Genomic DNA, 20,429 nt, shown 5'->3' with positions numbered 1-20,429 from the left:
AGGAAAACAGGGGGAAAGAAAACCAAAGAAGAAGAAGAAAAGGGAAGGAAACAGAGGAGAAGGAAAGAGGAAGAATCCCTCTCTCCGCCGCTTGAGACAGCAGCGCCGCTGCTTGGAGCCGCCGCCAGTGAGCAGCGACACCGCTACCGGCCTCCACCACAGCACCGCCAGAAACGCAGCAAGCCACCGCCTCCGCCTCCGCGCCAGGTAACTTTTCTTCCCCCTCATTCTCGCGTTTATTTTTTCTTTTCCTTCTCTGCATGCAGAACGAGTAGCGTTCTGCATGCAGGGGTGGGGGGAAAATAATTCCCCCCGCCCGTTTTGGCTTGGGCCAGGCAGATCCTGGCCCAGCCCTGTCTTCTGGGCCAGGTCTGGCCCAGAAGAGAATATTAGTTTTTTTGGGCCGAGATCGGCCCAATCCACTTTGGGCCGAAATCGGCCCAACAATTTTGGGCTGAGTCCGGCCCAGTTGGTTGGGCCGGCCCAGCCTGAATTTAATATTATATATTATTTATATTATATTTTGTATTACTTATATATATATATGTGAAAAATTACAAAAATTCTGCAAAAATTATTTTAAAAAAATATGTGATTTTGTTGTAATTTTATTATTGTATTTTGATTAATATCGGTTGGTATTTTTATACTCTAAAGATACAAAATCCAGTATTAAAATACCCGGTTTTCATCAAAACATCAAAGATTTTCAAAATAAAAAAATGTCTTTTGCTTTTCAAAAATTTTCTAAAAATATCTTTAAAAATATTGTTGATTTTTCTGCATTTGTTTTATCAAAGTGGATTAATATTTGGTTGTATTTTTATACTGTAAGAATACAAACCCAGTATTAAAATACCCGATTTGCGTCAAAACATACAAAAAAAATACATAAATTAAAAAGGTTTTGTTTTCGTGCATACGGCCTAGTCTCTCCAATATATATATATAAATATTATAACAGCATATTTTCACACAACAAAGGAAATTTCAAAAATCAATATATGTATTAGCATGCATTTTGGCTTTAATAACCAGTTTATTCAAGTCATGAGAACTAGGCCAATATTTCAAAAATTCTAAAAAAATCTTTTTGTCTTCTTTTAGTATTTGGGATTAAGAATTTATACGTAAAATGTATTCCTGATATTAAAAATATAGCTTTTTTACATAGACATTAGAACGGTTAGGTTTTACTCGATAAAATAAGGACCTCCTTATTGAGGAGGACTTTTCTTGAACCATAGACGGACCAACATACATAGACATTAGAACGTTTAGGTTTTACCCGATAAGATAAGGACCTCCTTATTGAGGAGGACTTTTCTTGAACTATGGATGGACCAACAACTAGGAAACACAACGAGACTTTGAATTTTATCAGACAAATAAACAATGCAGCTTACCTTAGGTAAGGCGTATTTGGGGTGCTAATACCTTCTCTTTACGCAACCAGTCCCCGTGCCTGATCTCTGAGACCAGTTAGGGTTCCTAGTGACCAAAATACTAGGTGGCGACTCCCACACTATTTTTCACTGCTAAGAGACAAAGAACTCCTTGTCTCACCATATTTACTAGATATATACCCCCCATCACACATACGAGGGTGGACGATCGCCGCGACGTCGCGCACGTGCGACAGTTTACATATTTTTTTTTTAAAAAAAAGGATTCATTTTTAATGTTTTTTAAAGCATTTGGTTTATTTTAGATTGATCTTCATGATATATTTTGTGTTTGTTTTTATATGATTAATTTGTTCTGATTTGCTTTTTACAATATTATTACAATATCATGACCTATGTCGTAGCGGAGGGCAGACAATGATCCTCATTGTATTTTATTATATACAAGCATTGACCTTTTGATTTATATTTATATATTTTTTTCAATATTAAAAAATATTTTAACAACACTTACATGATCATTCTTTAGTGTTAAGAAAATTAAATGTATACAAAATGTGGTTCAAATAATTCAAATTGTATTTATATAGTTAAATGTTTTTCTCTTTAATAAATCCATTGTTGGATTTGAAATTTATAGCTTATTTTATAACTCAAAATGAAGATTTGGTTTGGTTTTTAAGTTTTTTATTTTTGTAAAATTGATTGAAAAAAAGTCGATCGGGTAATGTCGGCTTGGCTCGAATCGGCAAAATCAAAGACACAAATGAATAATAAATTTCAATATTCATAGTTGAAGACCGGTGGAGCAAAATCCAACTCTGACCTAGAGCGTATTTAGAAACGCAATGCAAACCGTGTTCCATCATAATTTAATTTTTTTTGCTTAAGAATAATTTTTTTATGTTTTTAAATTATTTTGATGTGTTGATGTCAAAAATAATTTAAAACAATATTATTTTAATATATTTTTATATAAAAAATATTTTAAACCACAACCGTTATTATACATTCCTTAATCTTGATACCTTTTATAGAACTCTTAATTTTCAAGAGAGCCTTAACCATTCCTTTATGCAAGTGTACGCTTTGCCAAACAATCCTTTAGGAAAATGGGTCGCCCTCCCTCCGACGACTTGCCATAACAGGCCAGGACTAATTTCGACTCTTCGGTGGCGATAACAGTGATGGGAAAGATGACACTCCTCTACATCCTTGACCATTTCAATTCCGAGAAACTCCCCCACCATCCCATAAAAAAGTAGTCCTTTTTCTTTGAAGACTTTTCCCAATTAATCCTTATATTTTAGATATGGTCTTCAACATGCTTTTACAAGTTTAATTACTCTTAAATTTCCCTTTTCTAATCTGCCCTTTTAATAAGTATCTTTGTTTAAGCTAATAAAGATATAATTACTTAAAAAAACTCAAATCCTACCTAATTTATTTAAAAAATGAAATTTAAGATTTGTTTTTTATGTTAATTTCCCCCCTGGTTATTTGTAAAGAAGAAACTGTAATCTAACCATTAACATGTTATTTAATAATTAATTAAATTTCAAATCTTTTGTTTCATTAATGTTGACTTAAACTAATAAAATCAACCCATGACACTATCGATTTTATTATTTTATTATTAATTAATTGATATTTTATTAAAATTGAATTGCGTTAAATTAAAAACTTATTTAATCTTAACTATTTAAAAATATTTTAAATTTTAAAATTATATTTCATCACGTCTTCATGATCCCCGTTGTGTCAAAAACAAATTGCCTAAATTTTAGGCTTTAGCAGTTCCTTTTTCGAAATCCTCATTAGTGAAATTTCACGACTCCAGCTGGGCCTTGACTTGTCTGTTTAATTTCTATTATTTTTATTCCATTTTAGCATTTTAGCATTTCATAGACTCATCAAAACCACAGGAACGCAATCAAGCTTTAGCTTCAAACAACCAGAGGGAGATTTTATAGGGATCAAAATTATTAAAGAGATCATGTCATGAGTGCAGTGTATCTGCCCTTACCTATAACACGCCTATGCTACTTTCTAGTTTTAGTATTAAATTTGGTCTTAGAAGTTTCATTTATTTAAAAAATGTGTTTATGAATATGGCAGTTTCAGGTTTAGAAACCAAAACTGCCATCTTCATACTCTCTTAGACATTTTAAAAATGTTTGTACATTTATTATTTTATTAGGTTACTTTAATGATAAATCAATATAGTATTTTTATTTTATTTTTTGGATTTTCATCTTGGAGAAACTCAATAGGATGAAAATATAATATTAATCAAACTTCAAATTATAATTATTTATCTATCAAGTTAAAAAATATATATATGACAATTCAGTAGTCTTTAATGAAATAAAACAATGAAAAATGTTATTTATGTAATTGTAAGCACACTATATTATATTACTTTACAAAGGGACGAAGGACATCCTTTGCGTTAGGATGCTCCCACTCCACTACTCTCTCCCGCCATTCTTCTGGATATTCATTGATTTCTCTAAGAGAAGGGGGAGGGGATGGCTGGCCATTTTCAAGCAACGGGAAACAAATTGCCATCCTCTTCAGCTTCTCACAAGACGTTACAGTAATATCATGAATCATTTTTTAACCTTTATGGTAAGACTTGACACGTGTCCTCTAAACCCTCCTGTCCCTCTTCCGATCCTTGCTAAACCCTTGTTCTGGTCGTAATCATCCATTAGCGTAAACCTATGCTTCTCTTGACTTTGATCCCAATAAACCAACCCATACAGTTGGTGGTAATGTAATTGATATTACTTTTTAAATTATTTTTATTTAAAAAATATCAAATTAATTTTAATGGGTTGGTATTAACAAAAATTAAAAAACATTATATTAATATATTTTTATTTGAAAAATATTTTTTAAAAAACCGTATGTAGAATTACTAAACACCCTTAAGCCAGTGGACAAAGACACAAACGACAAAATACAAAGGAAAAGGGATAAAAGCATATATTTGGGGATGACAAAAGGGCATTGAGATCAAAGAGGATAAGTTTTCCAGTGATGGGATTGGATGGTGATGAAGGATTGTGTGGATAATTGATCCTTTACTAAAAAGTTCTTCAGTGACCTAATTCTGTGGCCCAACAAAATTATCATTATCCAAAAAACTATTTGATTAATTCTGTGTTGCTTAATCCCAGTTTGCTATTGTGTTTTAAATGGGTATTGGTTAAATTTTATTTTTTTATATTTATATATTATTTTGATGTGTTGATATAAAAATAATTTTAAAAAATAAAAAAATATTTAAAAAATATTGTTACAACACTCATTTATGATAATTTTTTTATTGATTAGTGAATCTGATTAGACTTAAGCCCTGTAAAGGTCACATGTTTAGTGTTTTTAAATTATTTTAAGATGTTGATATAAAAAATAAAAATATATTATTTTTATATATTTTTAAATAAAAATATTTTAAAAAATAATTATAATTATACTTTCAAACAGTACAAGGATGAAATGTTGCGAGGCGAGCAACTCCATTTTATTTTCCAGTTCAGGATAGTTTTCTGAAATAATAATAATAATAAAAAAAAGAGGTATAACACAAAAATCATCTGAGCAAAAAGCTTTTTTATAAACAGAGAGGTGGCTGCCCCAATACATCGGCCTGCCGACTCTTATTTGTATGGTCGTCTGTTTCTCCTTGTCCATTGCTTGTACTGTTCCTTGCTCTTGAATTTGTGATCAAGATCATTGCAGAATGTACCAGGTGAATTGCCCGCGCGGTGCTGCGGGTTATAACATGAACTGAGCAAAATCTAAAAGCATTGAGATCGAACTGAGTAACCATACAGAGTAAATCTGAAAACATTGTAAGCATTGAGATCGAACTGAGCAACCATATGGAGTAGGCTATTAGCAAGCTGCCAGAACAATTCAAAGAGGGCCTCAGATTATTTGTATGGTCGTCTGTTTCTCCTTGTCCATTGCTTGTACTGTTCCTTGCTCTTGAATTTGTCATCAAGATCATTGCAGAATCAAAATTTAAGGACCTCACTTTCATGGACAGCTCAATAATAACTTATATGTACCGCAAGTTGCTTTTCAACAATAATTAATTATTGTATTTTGTCTGATCGATGTTACATGAGCGTAACTCTAAAGTTTTTTATTCAAGAACCTAGCTAGAGCTTAGATTCAAGAGCGGCAAGGACTAATCTAGGAATGATGCCTCTCACTCCTCCCCCGTCAATGCTAAGGGTTGTTGCAAAGTAAATAGGAAACTTCATCCATAGACAAATCTTTTCTGATCGGGTTGTAAGAATCAGCTTGCATCCCTTAACTTGGACAGGAACTCCCAGCTTTTGTATGCCAAAAGTCTCGCTCATACCATCTAAATCAGAACCCATTTGATAAGAGATATTGGAGACGAATTAGAGTACACAAATAGAATGTAAAATTTAGAAAACTGTTTTGAAAGCCATTTGATAGCTAAAAACTCACTAGTTTTCAAGAACCAAGCAAGTTGCCCCATATATTTTTGTCAAACTGCAAATTAATTTAACTTCATCTTCTATCTCCAGGTCGTTGCAAACCACCTATTTGATTAACTCATTTACCCGTTTTAATTTCACCAATATCAATTAAATGTTCAATTGTAGCTGCTTGAAAAGCTCGTAATTACGTTTGCAAGCAGTACTAACAATGTTAACAATAAAAATCAAGTTCTGAAAGAAAATGTAAACATCAGATATTTCTCTAACTGCAGCAATAAAAGCCAATTGTAATTGATGAGCTAAGCAATGTATATAACATGCATAAGGGCAATCATTAATGAATAAAGCTTGCAATCCATTCCACTCTCCAAGCATATTACTAGCACCATCATACCCTTGACCCCTAATATTTTGAACATCAAGATTGTGATGAGATAAAACAAAGAAAATCTCTTTATTAAGAGTTGAAGCAGTCATATCTTTGACATGAACTATATCCAAAAATCATTCTCGTATAAATCCAATTCTATCAACAAACCTAATAACAAGGGTCATTTGCTCTCTTCTGGATTCATCTCGAGCTTCATCAACAATTAAGCAAAATCTTGCATCACCAATCTCATGACGAATTGAAGACTGAACATTTCTAGCAAAGACATGCAAAATTTCTTTTTGAATTTGAAGCGAGGTGTATTTAGCATTTTGTGGAGCATTATCCAAAATAAGAGCACCTACTTGTTCATTGTATGATGCTAAAAGTTCCAACATTTTAAGAAAATTACCTAGGTTTTTTTATTCTGAACGTTCATCATGTCCTCTAAAAGCACATGCTTGAAATGTGAGCCAACGAACAATATCTATTGAAGCTTTAATACGCAAACAATTATTTAGAATTTCTTGAGTAGTTTGCCTCTTAACTACTTTCTCAATATGACATGATTGATTTTTCAAATTTTTCAAGCACCTGGTAGCAAATCTATGAGCTGAATTCGGACCTTTTTCCATATGAGTTAAAAAAGCACACCGTTCCTCATCATTAACTTTCTTCCAACAATTGAATCCTTTAACAGTAAATGTGTCTGATCCTGGCTTTCCAGATGACTTACTTGAAAATAGATAACAAGGGAAACAAAATGCAGTATTTTTCTCTGAATATTCAAGCCATGGATAACTTTTGAACCAATTAATGAGACTGAAATCGACGAGGATGTTTTTTTACCAGTCAGCGGATATTCAGAAATCAAAGGTTGATATGGCCCTAAATTAATGTATGCCCTTCTAATTTCATCTTGTTGATTAACCGGGTATTCTTAAATTTGAGGACGATTGCTTGGATCTCTGATTAGATGAGCAATGTCGATTTTAGTAGGAGGCTGCTCATTAATCAATGCAGGTTCTTCATAAACTGAAGCACATTGGGGTTGTTGAACCATAACTTCAACATTACACATTGAAGTTGATTTACTAGGTTGTGAGTTATCAATATTTTTCTCTTTTTTCTCAAAAAATGAATCAATTCTTCTTATTTTGTTCATGGTTCAACCTAAAATCAAAACATCACAAATTTTTATTGTTTCCTATTTAAAAAATAAATACAAATAATGATGTGTTGAAGCAATAATCAAAACCAAAATTTTTTTTTTACATGTAAACCACACAGACATATGAAAGCAAAATTAACATATTAAAAAAAGAAATTGATATATAAAAGCATATCTAACATAAAAAATGGGATTACTAGTTCCTAAAAAAGAAAACTTACACTGAATCAAAGTTGGGTATGTGCTCTTCAAAGAATTCAATTTGGCTACAAAGATCATGTCTAATTGTATATTGGACCTGGTGATAGTAAGGTACACGTGAGAAAAAATTAATAATTTTGATGGATCTGCTAAAAAAAAAAAAAAAAAAAATCCAAACATAATCAAAACAAACTCATAAAATATATCCAATTAATTAGAAAAAACAACATTCACTATAACAAGAAATAAAAAATGATAAAACTAGTAGATTTGAAAAACAAAAATAGCAGAATTATATATATATATATATATCAAATTCTTAACAAACATTAAAAAACTAATTGCCTTATTTTGATGAAGAATTAATTGGCAATTTTGCTTGAACCTTTATGCCTTGTATTATTAATTTTTTTTGTTAAAGTTGCAGAAAAGAAAGAGAGAGAGATTAAAGAAAGGGAATTAAATTGAAAAGCTTATTTGTCTTTTTGTTTTCCACTTATATAAAGATACAAGGAGATATAGTTTTAAAGTCAAACATAACTAATAAAATAATAATTTAATATTAAAAAGTCTATTATTTGTTATATTTTTTTTTAAAAAAAAGTTTTGCAAGGGCCCGGTCCTGCTGGCTTCCCCTTGCTTCCGCCGCTGAAACTCAGAATCCATGAAATGAAGTATTTGGCAAAGCCTTCCCCGTGATTGTCGACGAAATGGCTAAAATTGTCTTCCTCTTAACTAATCATGCTACGATCTTTAGCAATTTATCTGAATAAGGTATAAGTTTGATCTATTACTACCAGAACTCCTGAGAAGTAATCACGACCAATTTTTTAACATCCAAGTTCTTGTACTCTCACAAACACTTGAGACCCAAACCCAATTATCAACAGAGAGAACCTTTATTTGTTAAGGCTCCATATACTTTCTCGACAAGAACAGGAGGAGGAGGCTGTGGGGTGTTCGATGGTTGAAAAGGGAACGTGAATTATGCTGGAGAGCATGCCGGTGGCGATGTGTTTGGAGCTTATCCTGGTGTTCTCCGACGGTTTCAACTCATGCATTCAATTCCAAGCAATATCTGAGATTTCGTAATCTGTATTTTGAGCGACTTTTTGGAGAGGGAGGGGCAGCGCGGGAACGAAAAGAAAAGGTAGCAGTCTCAAGCCTCGCCAATAGCCCAAGAGTAAAAATAACCCTTCTCCTAGCCCAAGCCCACCAATATCACCCCCAACAGATTGGTAAAATGCTCACAACCATTTTGAATTTAGGATCCTTTTGATGTCAAAAATAAAATAAAAATCTTAAAAGCTAGGTATTATCAAAATGAGAAGGGTGCAAAAGCTAGCTTGGAGATTCTGAGATTATCATAGAAATTGCTATTAAATATTATGGCAGAAGGTATACTTAAACGCCACCACCATTGAAGTAACACTGATCTAAAAAAATTATATGCCACACCACAAACTAATAACAATGGTATACTAGAAAGTGAAAATAAATCGGTATTAATCATGAAAAAAATCGTAAGTAGAAACCAAAAAAAATAAAAATTGTTCATACTACTCCATCTTATTGATGGGAATGAATTCTAACCTGCATACATATGTAAGGACTCCGGCTAAAATTATCTGATAAATTATCTTGAAAAAATTTAATAAAGTCAGAAAAAGAATAATGAAATGCTTCGTAAATTAAGAGTGTGTTTGGTAATGCGGTAGCTGTTGTGATTGTGGTTTGAAAAAAATTATTTTATAAAAAGTACTTTTAGTTGAGGTTGGTTTGAAAAAATAGGTGTTTGGTTAAAACTGTGGTTGAAATTGAGGTTAAACAAAAAGTAGTTTAACGTGTTTGGTTAACAATGCTTTTGAAATTAAGGTTATAAAATAATTTTAAAAAATATATATTAATATTGATGGTTTTTAATTTAAATATTGTAGATTTAACTATTGCTATTATATCATGAAATAAATAATACTTTATATAAAATATTTTTTATTATTCCATTAAACCATCTACAATTCCATTACGTACAAAATTCATCCGACTAGAACTACAGTTTTCATAATTTTTTGAGCGTGCAATAAAATTAGATAAAATATTATCAGGAATAAAATTAATTTGATATTACAGTGTGAGTGAATTTAATTCACTCTACACTACTTTTTTGAAAAAAAATATATTGTTCACATGACAGTGCGAGTGAATTTAATTCACTCTAAACTAGTTTTTTTTTAATGTACAAAAAATAAATATACTGAAAAAAAAATGTTCACATGAATAGTGCAAGTGAATTGAACTGTTCATTGTTTTAAGTGAACAGTGCAATTCACTGAAACACGGAGTGAAGAAAAGCAGTCAGGAGCTACTTCGCCAAAATCGTGTTGCAAACGTGCATTGTCATAGGGCCCACCAAAAATAAATTGTTTTTTTTACATAACTAAACATTTGTTTTGTTGTGGCTGCTTCAAACGCAAAAGCAAGCACACAAACAAACGGCCTCTTGAAAATGAAAAAAACTCAGCTAATAAATGTTCAATTCACTTTCAAACTAACGGTAAAGAATGAAAGCATTTCTATTCAATAATACTTATTGGCTCACAAATAAGCTGACAATAATTATATGAGAATCAAATCTCCCCAATCACATGGTCGTATAAAATGCTCAGCACTCAGAAAGCAAATTTACAGAGTAATAAGTCTAGTAAACTTCTTGATTTAGAGCAACAAAATAATGTAAACAAAATGTAAAAGTTGAACTCACTTTTTCTCGAAAAGGATCCAGATCATCTGTCACCAATAACTTCTGGATTACTAGGTTAACTCTGTTTAACTGTGCAGGTGGACAACAAATTTACAATCCAAGAAACAGAATTAGAAAGCATTCCTCAAACAAGTTGGAAAAGATACCACAGGCAACAAGATTATAAGCAATAGTAGCAGAGAATATAGAGAGCATTATCCTGGCAGAAAAATATGATATAATGACAAGAAAAGCTCATCCTAACTTCTCTGACTAGTGCTTATGACGGCAGTTTCAGGTTTAGAAACCAAAACTCATCCAAAAAATAAATGTTCAGTTCAGTTCATGCTCTCTCAGAGGCATTTAATAGAGAATCTTAGCCTTCCTCATTTGATCTCCTTAGTGCATACACGTTCTACTACTTCATAGAACTCATTGAACAGAGTTTTTCAGTTATTTTTCCAAATCGAGTTGATAGACAGGAATTAGCTTTTGATGAATTAAGCAAGGTTGGAAAGGGGAAGAGTGCTACGTACATCTTGTGTGCAGTAGTTGTACTGAAATTCACTGAGGTAGAAGATTACTTTTGACATGTTTACGATGTTTGTTTGGATTGACGAAAATTCAAGAATGTGTTCTCTCTTTTTTATTTTTATTTTTAATCTGTATTATATATATTTTTAAATAATTTATTGCTAGTTAATGATATGAGATGATTTATAATAGTGAATATATCTATTATTTTATTAGGTTACTTTAATGATAAATCAATATAGTATTTTATTATTTTTTGGATTTTCATCTTGGAGAAACTCAATAGGATGAAAATATAATATTAATCAAACTTCAAATTATAATTATTTATCTATCGAGTTAAAAGAAAGGTACAAAGGGACGAAGGATTATTTCAATATTAACTAATAAGAATATCCTTGTTGATTTAAAGGACTATTTTCATCAATCATATCAAAAATGATTGAAAGAATTGAATATTATTGAATACGAGCAAATTTAAGGTTACAATCAATTAGTATTCTTACAACGAAAGGATTAACGAAAGGATGAGATGGCTCCTCAAACTAACCCAAACTTTACAAAGGGACGAAGGACATCCTTTGCGTTAGGATGCTCCCACTCCACTACTGTCTCCCACCATTCTTTTGGTTCTATATACATTATTCTTAGAGAAAGGGGAGGAGATGGCTTGTCATTTTCAAGCAACGGAAGACAAATTGGCATCCTCTTCAGCTTCTTAGAAAACGTTACAGTAATATCTTCAAGAGAATTGCAAATCAGTTTTGCACTACAAATGCTTTTAAGTTCTGGTAAATATCTCAGTCTCAGAGTTCTTAACTTTGGGAGAATGAATCCCGTGATGGAATTGGAGGTGGTGCTTTCTTCATCTGTTGTTCCTATTATCTCCTCCATTTTCTTACAGAGCATCACTTCAATCCTTTCCAGGTTTACGAGGTTTGGCAGCAGCACAAGCGGGAACAGCTTCTTCATACTCTTACATCCACTACAATAAAACTCTTTAAGACCAGAAAACATACCATAATATGATGGCAATGGTGGTGGAGCAGAGCAGAACCAAGAAGATGAAACCAAGCTCTCCATGCTATCGCAATCGTAAATTTGGATAACCACCAATTCAGGTGCATTCTCTAATGACAGAACATCACATAAACTTCTTGCATCGATGCTTTCACAAACCAGTTCTTGAATGTCATTTAAGAACTTGACTTGAAAATCTCTATCTCTGTTGATACTCAAATTACCCAACCCAACTGTTTTACTTGGAGAATAATCACTGTATTGCCAAAAATCTTCATCCACCATTCCTACTAAAATTCTGTATGTGCTTAATGATTGGGTCTTATCCCGAGATCCGAGATACTCCACGAAGTCAGAGAGACCTTCGAAATGGCATTCCAAAGTTTCCAAATTTCTCAAGGATACAACTTCCTTTACTTTAACTGTTATCGGACGATAATATTCGTCTAGTACAAAGACTTGCAGGTGAGAGAGTTTTGGTAATATCCCACTAGGAAACTCCTTTTCACCACATCCATTCATTCTAAGATACCCTAGGTTGGTTAGGCATTCCATTCCTTGCGGCATCTTTTCAAGCGTAGTATGAGAGAGATCCAACCTCTTCAGTGCCTTGAGCTTTTTTAATGATGGAACATGTCTTAAGTTCTCACAATAATTGAGCAATAATGCAGTGAGACTCACCAAATCAGAAACAGAGTCTGGCAAATTTTTAATACCTGTGCGAGACAGATCAAGGACCATGAGCCTATGCAATTGCTTGAAAAATGAATCCGCAACAAATCCCAGCCCTTTATTATCACATAGAAATAGAGTGGACAGATTTGGACACATTGGTGAATGGCTGGAAGGAATTTCTTCGATCTCGTTTTGCATTAGTGAAACTCTCGTCAGATTCTCCGTCCACTCCTCTACATCTGGCAACTCTTTTAATTGTGCACCTGCTTTAACCATGTATTGAGAGTTCTCTAGCAGTATTTGGATGGCCATGTCCCTAATCAAGTCATGCATCTTGACACGTCTACTATCATCATAATCCATTTGAGCACTTTCCAATAGGCAGACATATTCAAGTCTATTAAGCATCGCGTGGCCCTCATCAAATGCATCTTCCCTTCTTCTCTTTCCTTTAATTATTCCCTCGTCGATCAAATAATCTATCAACTCCTCCCTTTCAATCATATAATCTTCAGGAAATAATGCACAGTACAAGAGACATTGTTGTAGTGCTAAATCACCTAACCAATCATAACTAAACCTCAATAACTTGAATACTTCTGTGTCCCTAAATTCTGATGCTCTCAATTTCTTCAATGTATTTCTCCACTCATGTAGGTCATTCACTCCCCTCAAGCTTCTTGCCATTATAATAATTCCCAAAGGCAAACCAGCACATTCCCTTGCAACAGCTTTCGCAATTCCTTCCACTTCTGGTGAAAGTGTTATGCCACCTCCAAGTTTTTCCATGAACAAAGTCCAACCTTCTCCCTCGGAAAGTGGCTTCACCTTGATTTTGTGGTGGCAAGCCATCTGATGACAAACTGTTTCTGATCGAGTTGTCATAATCAGCTTGCATCCTTTCAACGGGACAGGAATTCCCACTTTGTCAAGTTCAAAATTGTTCCACAAATCATCTAAAATAAGAATCCATTTTTGTTTCGTCTTTAGTTCTTCTGACAAGTTGGCAGCTCTATGCAAATCATCAACTTCCCTTGAAAATTCTAGATCAAGACATTTAGTAATACGATTCTGCAATGTATTAATGCTGAAATCTTGAGACACAGTCACCCACCAAACATTATCACAAATGTCCAGTCTTCGTAGAAGCTCATTATGGATGTGTTGCAGTATTGTTGTTTTACCAACTCCCCCCATCCCGTAAATGCCAATGATTGAGACTTCATCATCCATTAACAAAGACCATATCACCTTCGTATTCTCTTCAAATGCTCGACCCACTAGCTTTTTAGAGCTAGTAGGTAATGGAACTCCTCTAGTCTCACTTGTGTTGTATTTAAGACATCTAGAAGATCTAGCTCCTGCGCCATGCTGCACTAATCTTCCACTATTCTCCACACCCTCCTCCTCTACTGGTTCTGTCCTCACTCTAACCATGTTCTGCACATCATACATAAAGACATCTTTGCTTAGTGAAGGTGAACAGAGTTGATGATAATATCTTCCATGGTCAAGACACAATGGATCTGTTGGTTGGGATGAATCTCCTCGAGGCTCATCAGCTTGATTAATTGATGGCCTTTCACAAGAGATAACTCTCTCCAGATGCTGCATTTGTTCTGTTCTCGGTATAGTTTCAAATCCATCACGCAGACGCTCCACATCGTCCTCTTCCAGCATTAAATAGGTAGAGATTGCATTCAGCTTCTGCTCCTTTGAAAGGGCAGAGTGTATCTGAACCCAAGTACCATCAGCAAATTGATCCACTAAATCTGTTACTGGTGTTGCTTCTCCTCTATTCTTATGAGCATCAACTCTGAGTCTCCAAGGAGAGACACTTCTGTCAACATGATGAAAAGATCCTTCACCAGTGTATTCCATGCCACTTGCCGCTTCTAAACGCGAATGAATTCTCTCAGGCCCAACACCTTGTGCCAAATTACCAAGTACTGCATTGTCTTGTTCTTGTGGACAGGTGGAAATGTCAACATTGCTTGAACTTGCTATGCTTTTATGTCTTTTGTTGCCAACATGCATAGCTAGAAAGGCTGCTTCTTGAACTTCTTCAGGCACTTGACCACAAATGCCAACACCATGCCCTCTCTCTCCTGATAAATGCCATTTGATCCTCGAAATGGAAGTGCCATTGGCAAATAAATGCCCACAAAACTTGCACTTCATGCTTCCATCATTCATATCTTCAACTTCCTTCCAAAACGGATCATCTGATCTACCCATTTTGTCCTATAGATAAAAAGGGTCAAAATATTGAATAAAAATTAATGGAAGTACATTAATTGGAAAAGGAAGGGTGAAACTAAAATAATAAGTTACAAACAGCAAAGAAACTAAGAAGAAAAAACAATGAATTCAAGGTTATATTGGGGTCAATTTAGTATGAACTCCTTAAGGCATGGATTGTTACAACTGAGAAAGATCAAATTATTTATTTTTGGAAACTGTTGATGATCCTAACTCCAAAGCTTCTCATTAGAATTTCTACAACTTGTGTTTTACATGAAAGATTCAAACCAGAGTTACACGTGAAAAACAAAATCAAGAAGATGGAGTATAAATAATCTACCTGGATTCAAGTTGTTCTTCAAGTGCTGGTTTGCTCAAGTAGTATTCAGGAAGAAAAACAAGAACAGAGAAGAATATATGGTTTAAATATAACAAGGAAGTTGCAAGATGTTTAGATCCAGATGATTCGATTCAACCAGAAAAGGAAGCACTGATCATCAGAAAGGTTTAAGAAATTTGATGAGGGAAATTGGGATATCAATGGGATAATGAGATGAGATTTGGAAGAGAATGTTACAGTATCAAAGATTATTGTATTGTTTGACAAGAAGGAAGTTGCTACGAAGGAAGCCACAAACTTTACCTACCAAAGATTATATTATAAGCTAATTTCTGACTGAGTTAACGTATGGGCCCACTCCATTGTTGAAACTTTGAAAAAGCTGACCTGAAAATGTAAGAGCCTGAAGCTTAGCTTCAAGAGCTGTAAGTGGTACTGAAACAAAGTATTGACCATCATTATCTGATCCACTCCAACTTCCATTCCCTAAAAATTTAACGAAGCACAGCATTAGCAATAAAAATAGTGCTTAGGGATCCTGAAACTACCGTTTTATATACAACTTAAGAAATTTTACTTATGAATACCTACTTGGTTCACACCTTGAGCTTGAGAGATCAGGCAGAAACACAAGTTTGATCGCTCCTAGAAAGGTTCAAAAACTGCTTTTCCTAGTTAGCATTTCAATAATGATTCCTGAGCAGAGCGTCCTATTCGTTTTGGTTTTACAACTAGTTTCGTTTCCCACGCTTTGTTATGGGTACAGATTCGAGATGTCAGCAACGTTCTTGCGAGCATAAATTTTTATTTAAAACAAAAGGCGTATGTGGTTATTGTATGGCATAATCCTGCAAAGTGTGAGTGCTTATTTGCCTCTATGACATGGATATGGCTTAGAAATTATAGAGCATCTGTAAGTTCCAGTTGGGTTTATATCTTGGTGTGCCTCTCATTAGTGAAAAAGCTAAATACTGTTTATTGCACGCTGCTAATTGGGAAATACAGAACTCAGTTCAACACAGCAAATTGCTGCATCAGAGTTAAAACTCCATAGCAGTCAGCACAATCTATGAAGATAAAATTGAAAACAAAACAATCAATGACTGAAATTAAAAAATGCATCTAAGGCTTTGAAATAACTGAGATAAAACACTAATTTTCTCTCTTGATACATGATTAGAAGTCTGAGCATATTTATTTATTTTTTTAATTTTAATTTTAAAAATAGTTCTGTTCTTTCTACCCCAAGAAATCAAGAACGCTAATTTCGTTAAACAAGATTCTAAAGCCCATATTTGATAAATTAGAAAGAAGGACTGCAACCCTAGTGCAAAAGGCCTATAAACTAGCCCAACAAATCATACCCAGAGAAGCAAAAGCCAGAGACAAGCTAGCTCAATTTTTGCTCCACCTGGCTAAGAAATGCAGCATGCCCACCTGGAATTATAAATCATCCAAATTCCAGGGTAAATAATTAATTGGTTTGAGTTGTTTTTCGAAGAACCATTTCAAAAACAGTTTAAATCCACTTGGAATTTTTACTATATATCCACCAATTATACAAAAATCTATACTTTTTTTAAAAATGAATTCCAGAACCTAGTCGAAAAACCGTGGCAAAAACAGTTTAAGGACTCCAACCTAACACAAGAAAGAGGAATTATTTTCTAATTTTTTTTGATAGTCGACAATTAAAAGGAAATATTTTATCAATTTTTGTTATATTTATTGCAGCTGCTGAAATAGCTATTGGACTGGCTATAGTTTTGTCAATTTATCGTAACAGAAAATCAATCTGTATCAATTAATTGAATTTGTTGAATAAGTAGTATTAATCATATAAAATATTTAGATTAATTAATTTGAATTCACATCTATAATACATAGCATATTTGATAATGTTTACAAAAACGTAAGAAATTAAAGTATCTTGATTCTATCTCATGAGTCTATCCGAAATTGAATAGAAAAATTATAAAAATCATTGATTTATTTGGTGTTTAAATATATGATTTATTTAAAAATTTACTAAATCAAAAAATTATGATGTTAAAAAGAAATTATAGTTCCAATGTCACATTCAGTAAAAATCTATGATACATGTATAAGGTGTATTCAATGTGTCCAGGCCTGCCCCATGGATGTATTAGAAATGATACCTGGGGACGGGTGTATAGCTAAGCAAATTACTTCTGCTCCAAGAACAGAAGACTGTGTTGGCTATAAGAGATGTGAATCCGCCTGTCCAATAAATTTCTTAAGTATTCGAGTTTATCTATGGCATGAAAAAACTCAAAGCATAGGTCTATTTTATTAATACTTTCCAGAAAAAATCACTTGAATACATTTGATATTTTGTTTACCGACAAAAACCCGTACTTGAAAATAAAAATAAAAAATAAATTAGGGTTTTTAGTACGAGTTTTTCTTGTCAAGTGTATCTTGTCTTTACCACAAATTATTTTCTTTGGTTAACAATATTTGTAGGTTTACCGATATCCACATATTTCTTGATTTTTGTTTTCCCACTTAGAGGAAATAAGGTAATTTAGTGGTATATTTATATGTGTACTAATGACCTATGCATTCTCTTATTATTTTCAATAGGACGATCCCTTAATCCAATTGACAGAGTCTTATAAATGGATTAATTTTTTTATTTTTACTAGAACTCTTTTTAATGTCTTATGCATTTAACTACAAAATTTATTTTGTATATTGCAGGAAATTCTGTTTTTTTATTAATGGGGGCCTTAGGTATCACTTTCAATGCTTCCAATAAACCAACAATCAATTTTGAAATATCAGTTAATCAATCACCGATTATACCCTTACATATACACACATGGTTATCAGACATCCATGGAGAAGCACATTACAATACTTGTATGCTTTTAGCTGGAATCTTATTTAAAATGGGAGCATATGGATTGGTTCAAATAAATATGAAATTATTATCCGACGCCCATTCTATATTTTCTTCTTGGTTGATAATAGTAGGCGCAATACAAATAATCCATGCAGCTTAACCATCTTCTGATAATTTTTTTTTAAAAAAAGGAATAGTCTATTCTTCTATATCTCATATGAGTTTTACAATTATAAGAATTTACTCTATAAGCGATATGGGACTCAACGAGGCCATTTTATAAATAATATCTCATAGATTTATTGCCACTACACTTTTTGTCTTGTCAGGAACAAGTTATGATGGAATACATCTTGTTTATCTTGATAAAATGGGTGGAATGGCTACCCTAATGCTAAAAATATTCATGATGTTCAGTATCTTATCATTAGCTTTTCTTGCGCATGAGCGGTTTTTTTGGGAAATTAATGGTATTTTTTGGAATAATTACTGCCAAAAAATATGTTTTAATGCCAAACATACTAATTACTTTTGTAATGATATTAACTCCATTGAAATAAAACCACAACTACCTTGAATATCTAGACAAGTTTTTCCTAATAAGAATTCTAGTAGAAAGCCTTGAATATGTACAAAAAAAATTGCTAATGAGAATTATAGTATTGTAGATGATAATACCTATTTGTAAAGTCCATACATATTATTTATCTCAAATTAATTATGACATGGTAACATCATGATTGATGAATTTTTGAGTCGAGTTGTATTTGCTGTGTGTTTTTCCTACTAGTTAAGGTTTTTGTTACGATGATGTTCTTAACATCAAAAGGAATTTTTACTATATATCCACGAATGATACAAAAATCTATCCCTTTTTGGTAAAATGAATTCCTGAACCTAGTCGAAGAACTGAGGCAAAAACAGTTGAAGGATTCCAACCTAACACATGAATGAGGAGAGGCTAGTGATGATGGATCATGTTCCATAACTTTAATCATGTCGGAAACGGAATTAAAGTTAGCTAGCTAGTAGCTAAACTCTGTGGCCCCCGAATGCTGAAAGTTTCTGCTTCCATTTTCCAAAGGGGAAAGGGTGCAGCAAGCGACCACAAACCAACCAGATGTATAAAACAAAACAACTGAACCCTTCTATATAAAACTATGCACAACATAATCTGCTTGACATGCACTGGAATGAAACTTAGAACCTACTGAAAAATGATCTGTTATATAATTTTACATGGCATACACTTTAAAGCTCCGAACATCAATTATTTTCCTCTCTTTCAAAGTATCTCGGATTCGGAATTTTCGGAATCGGAATTTTCTTTTAAAATCCAACATCATGAGCTAATTGTTTTTTTTTTCCGTTCCAATACTTAGGTTGTTTTAAATTCCGCCCTTTCTCAATTAAATTGAGTATCAATTTAAGTAAAATTGGTAATCGAGTATAAAATCAAAAGATAGTGAAAAAAACAGAGAGAATGGATGGTGAAAAAAGTTGACTTTGGTCCTTCTATTTTCTTGATTATGCATTTAAGAGAGAGAGGGAGCCACTAGATTCCGGCTTAAGAAAGAAAAAATCAAGATTGACACCTATTCTAGCCACGTAAAAGATTGAACTTGGTGTCAACGAGATTCGTTCAATGAGAGAAGCTTGATAGTAGTTGTCAACAGATTTAATTTCTTTTCAAAAAAAGGGGTCTTCCCCTTACATATTTTGAAAAAATAAAGAGGCCCGGGTGCACGGGCCTGGGATGAGTGGCTCGCGTGTTTGGGCTTGGTTTTTTAATGGCTCATTCTTGTTAGGCTTCTTAGGCTTGGTCTTTCTATAAAAAATTCACTTAATTTTTCTTTTTTTTCAAAGTTTTTATTATATGTTTAGAGAAAAAAAATTAAAATAACATTGTTATTAAACCCAATGAAGTCCATGATTCAAGTTGCAGGTTTGGTAGGTATAGCCACAAAGCTCATGTCGATCTATTATGTTGTCGTTTACATATTAAAAAAATTAATTTTTAATGTTTTTTAAAGCATATGGTTTATTTTAGATTGATCTCCATGATATGTTTCGTGTTTGTTTTGTATGATTAATTTATTCTGATTTGCTTTTTACAAAGTTGCAGGTTTGATGAGTTTAGCCACAAAGCTCATGTCGATCTATTATGTTGTCGTTTACATATTTTTTAAAATAAATCATTTTTAATGTTTTTTAAAGCATTTGGTTTATTTTAGATTGATCTCCATCGTATGTTTCGTGTTTGTTTTGTACGATTAATTTGTTCTAATTTGCTTTTTATAAAGTCACAGGTTTGGTGGGTTTAGCCACAAAGCTCATGTCTATTTATTATGTTGTCGTTTACATTTTTTTAA

General features: G+C 33.0%; 2 protein-coding genes and 1 pseudogene across 2 annotated transcripts in view; all 3 read right to left on the bottom strand.

The window, feature by feature from the left end:
* LOC18108053 (uncharacterized) overlaps nt 1-20,429 on the bottom strand; it is a 257,452-nt gene that overhangs the window by 128,472 nt on the left and 108,551 nt on the right. The window lies entirely within an intron of this gene.
* Nucleotides 1-20,429, bottom strand: part of LOC18109910 (probable disease resistance protein At4g27220) — a 173,184-nt pseudogene that overhangs the window by 111,281 nt on the left and 41,474 nt on the right.
* LOC18108055 (probable disease resistance protein At4g27220) lies at nt 11,349-15,473 on the bottom strand. The gene is made up of 2 exons (XM_024592142.2): nt 15,189-15,473; nt 11,349-14,848 (listed from the first exon to the last, which is right to left on the bottom strand). Exon 2 carries the CDS (start codon nt 14,840-14,842, stop codon nt 11,450-11,452), a length of 3,393 nt encoding a protein of 1,130 aa, XP_024447910.1. The 5' UTR covers nt 14,843-14,848; nt 15,189-15,473; the 3' UTR covers nt 11,349-11,449.

This window comes from Populus trichocarpa, chromosome 19 (genome assembly GCF_000002775.5).
Source record: "Populus trichocarpa isolate Nisqually-1 chromosome 19, P.trichocarpa_v4.1, whole genome shotgun sequence".
NCBI lineage: Eukaryota > Viridiplantae > Streptophyta > Magnoliopsida > Malpighiales > Salicaceae > Populus > Populus trichocarpa.
The sequence above is the reverse complement of the archived record's forward strand: the minus strand, read 5'-3'. Positions and strand labels throughout refer to the sequence as shown.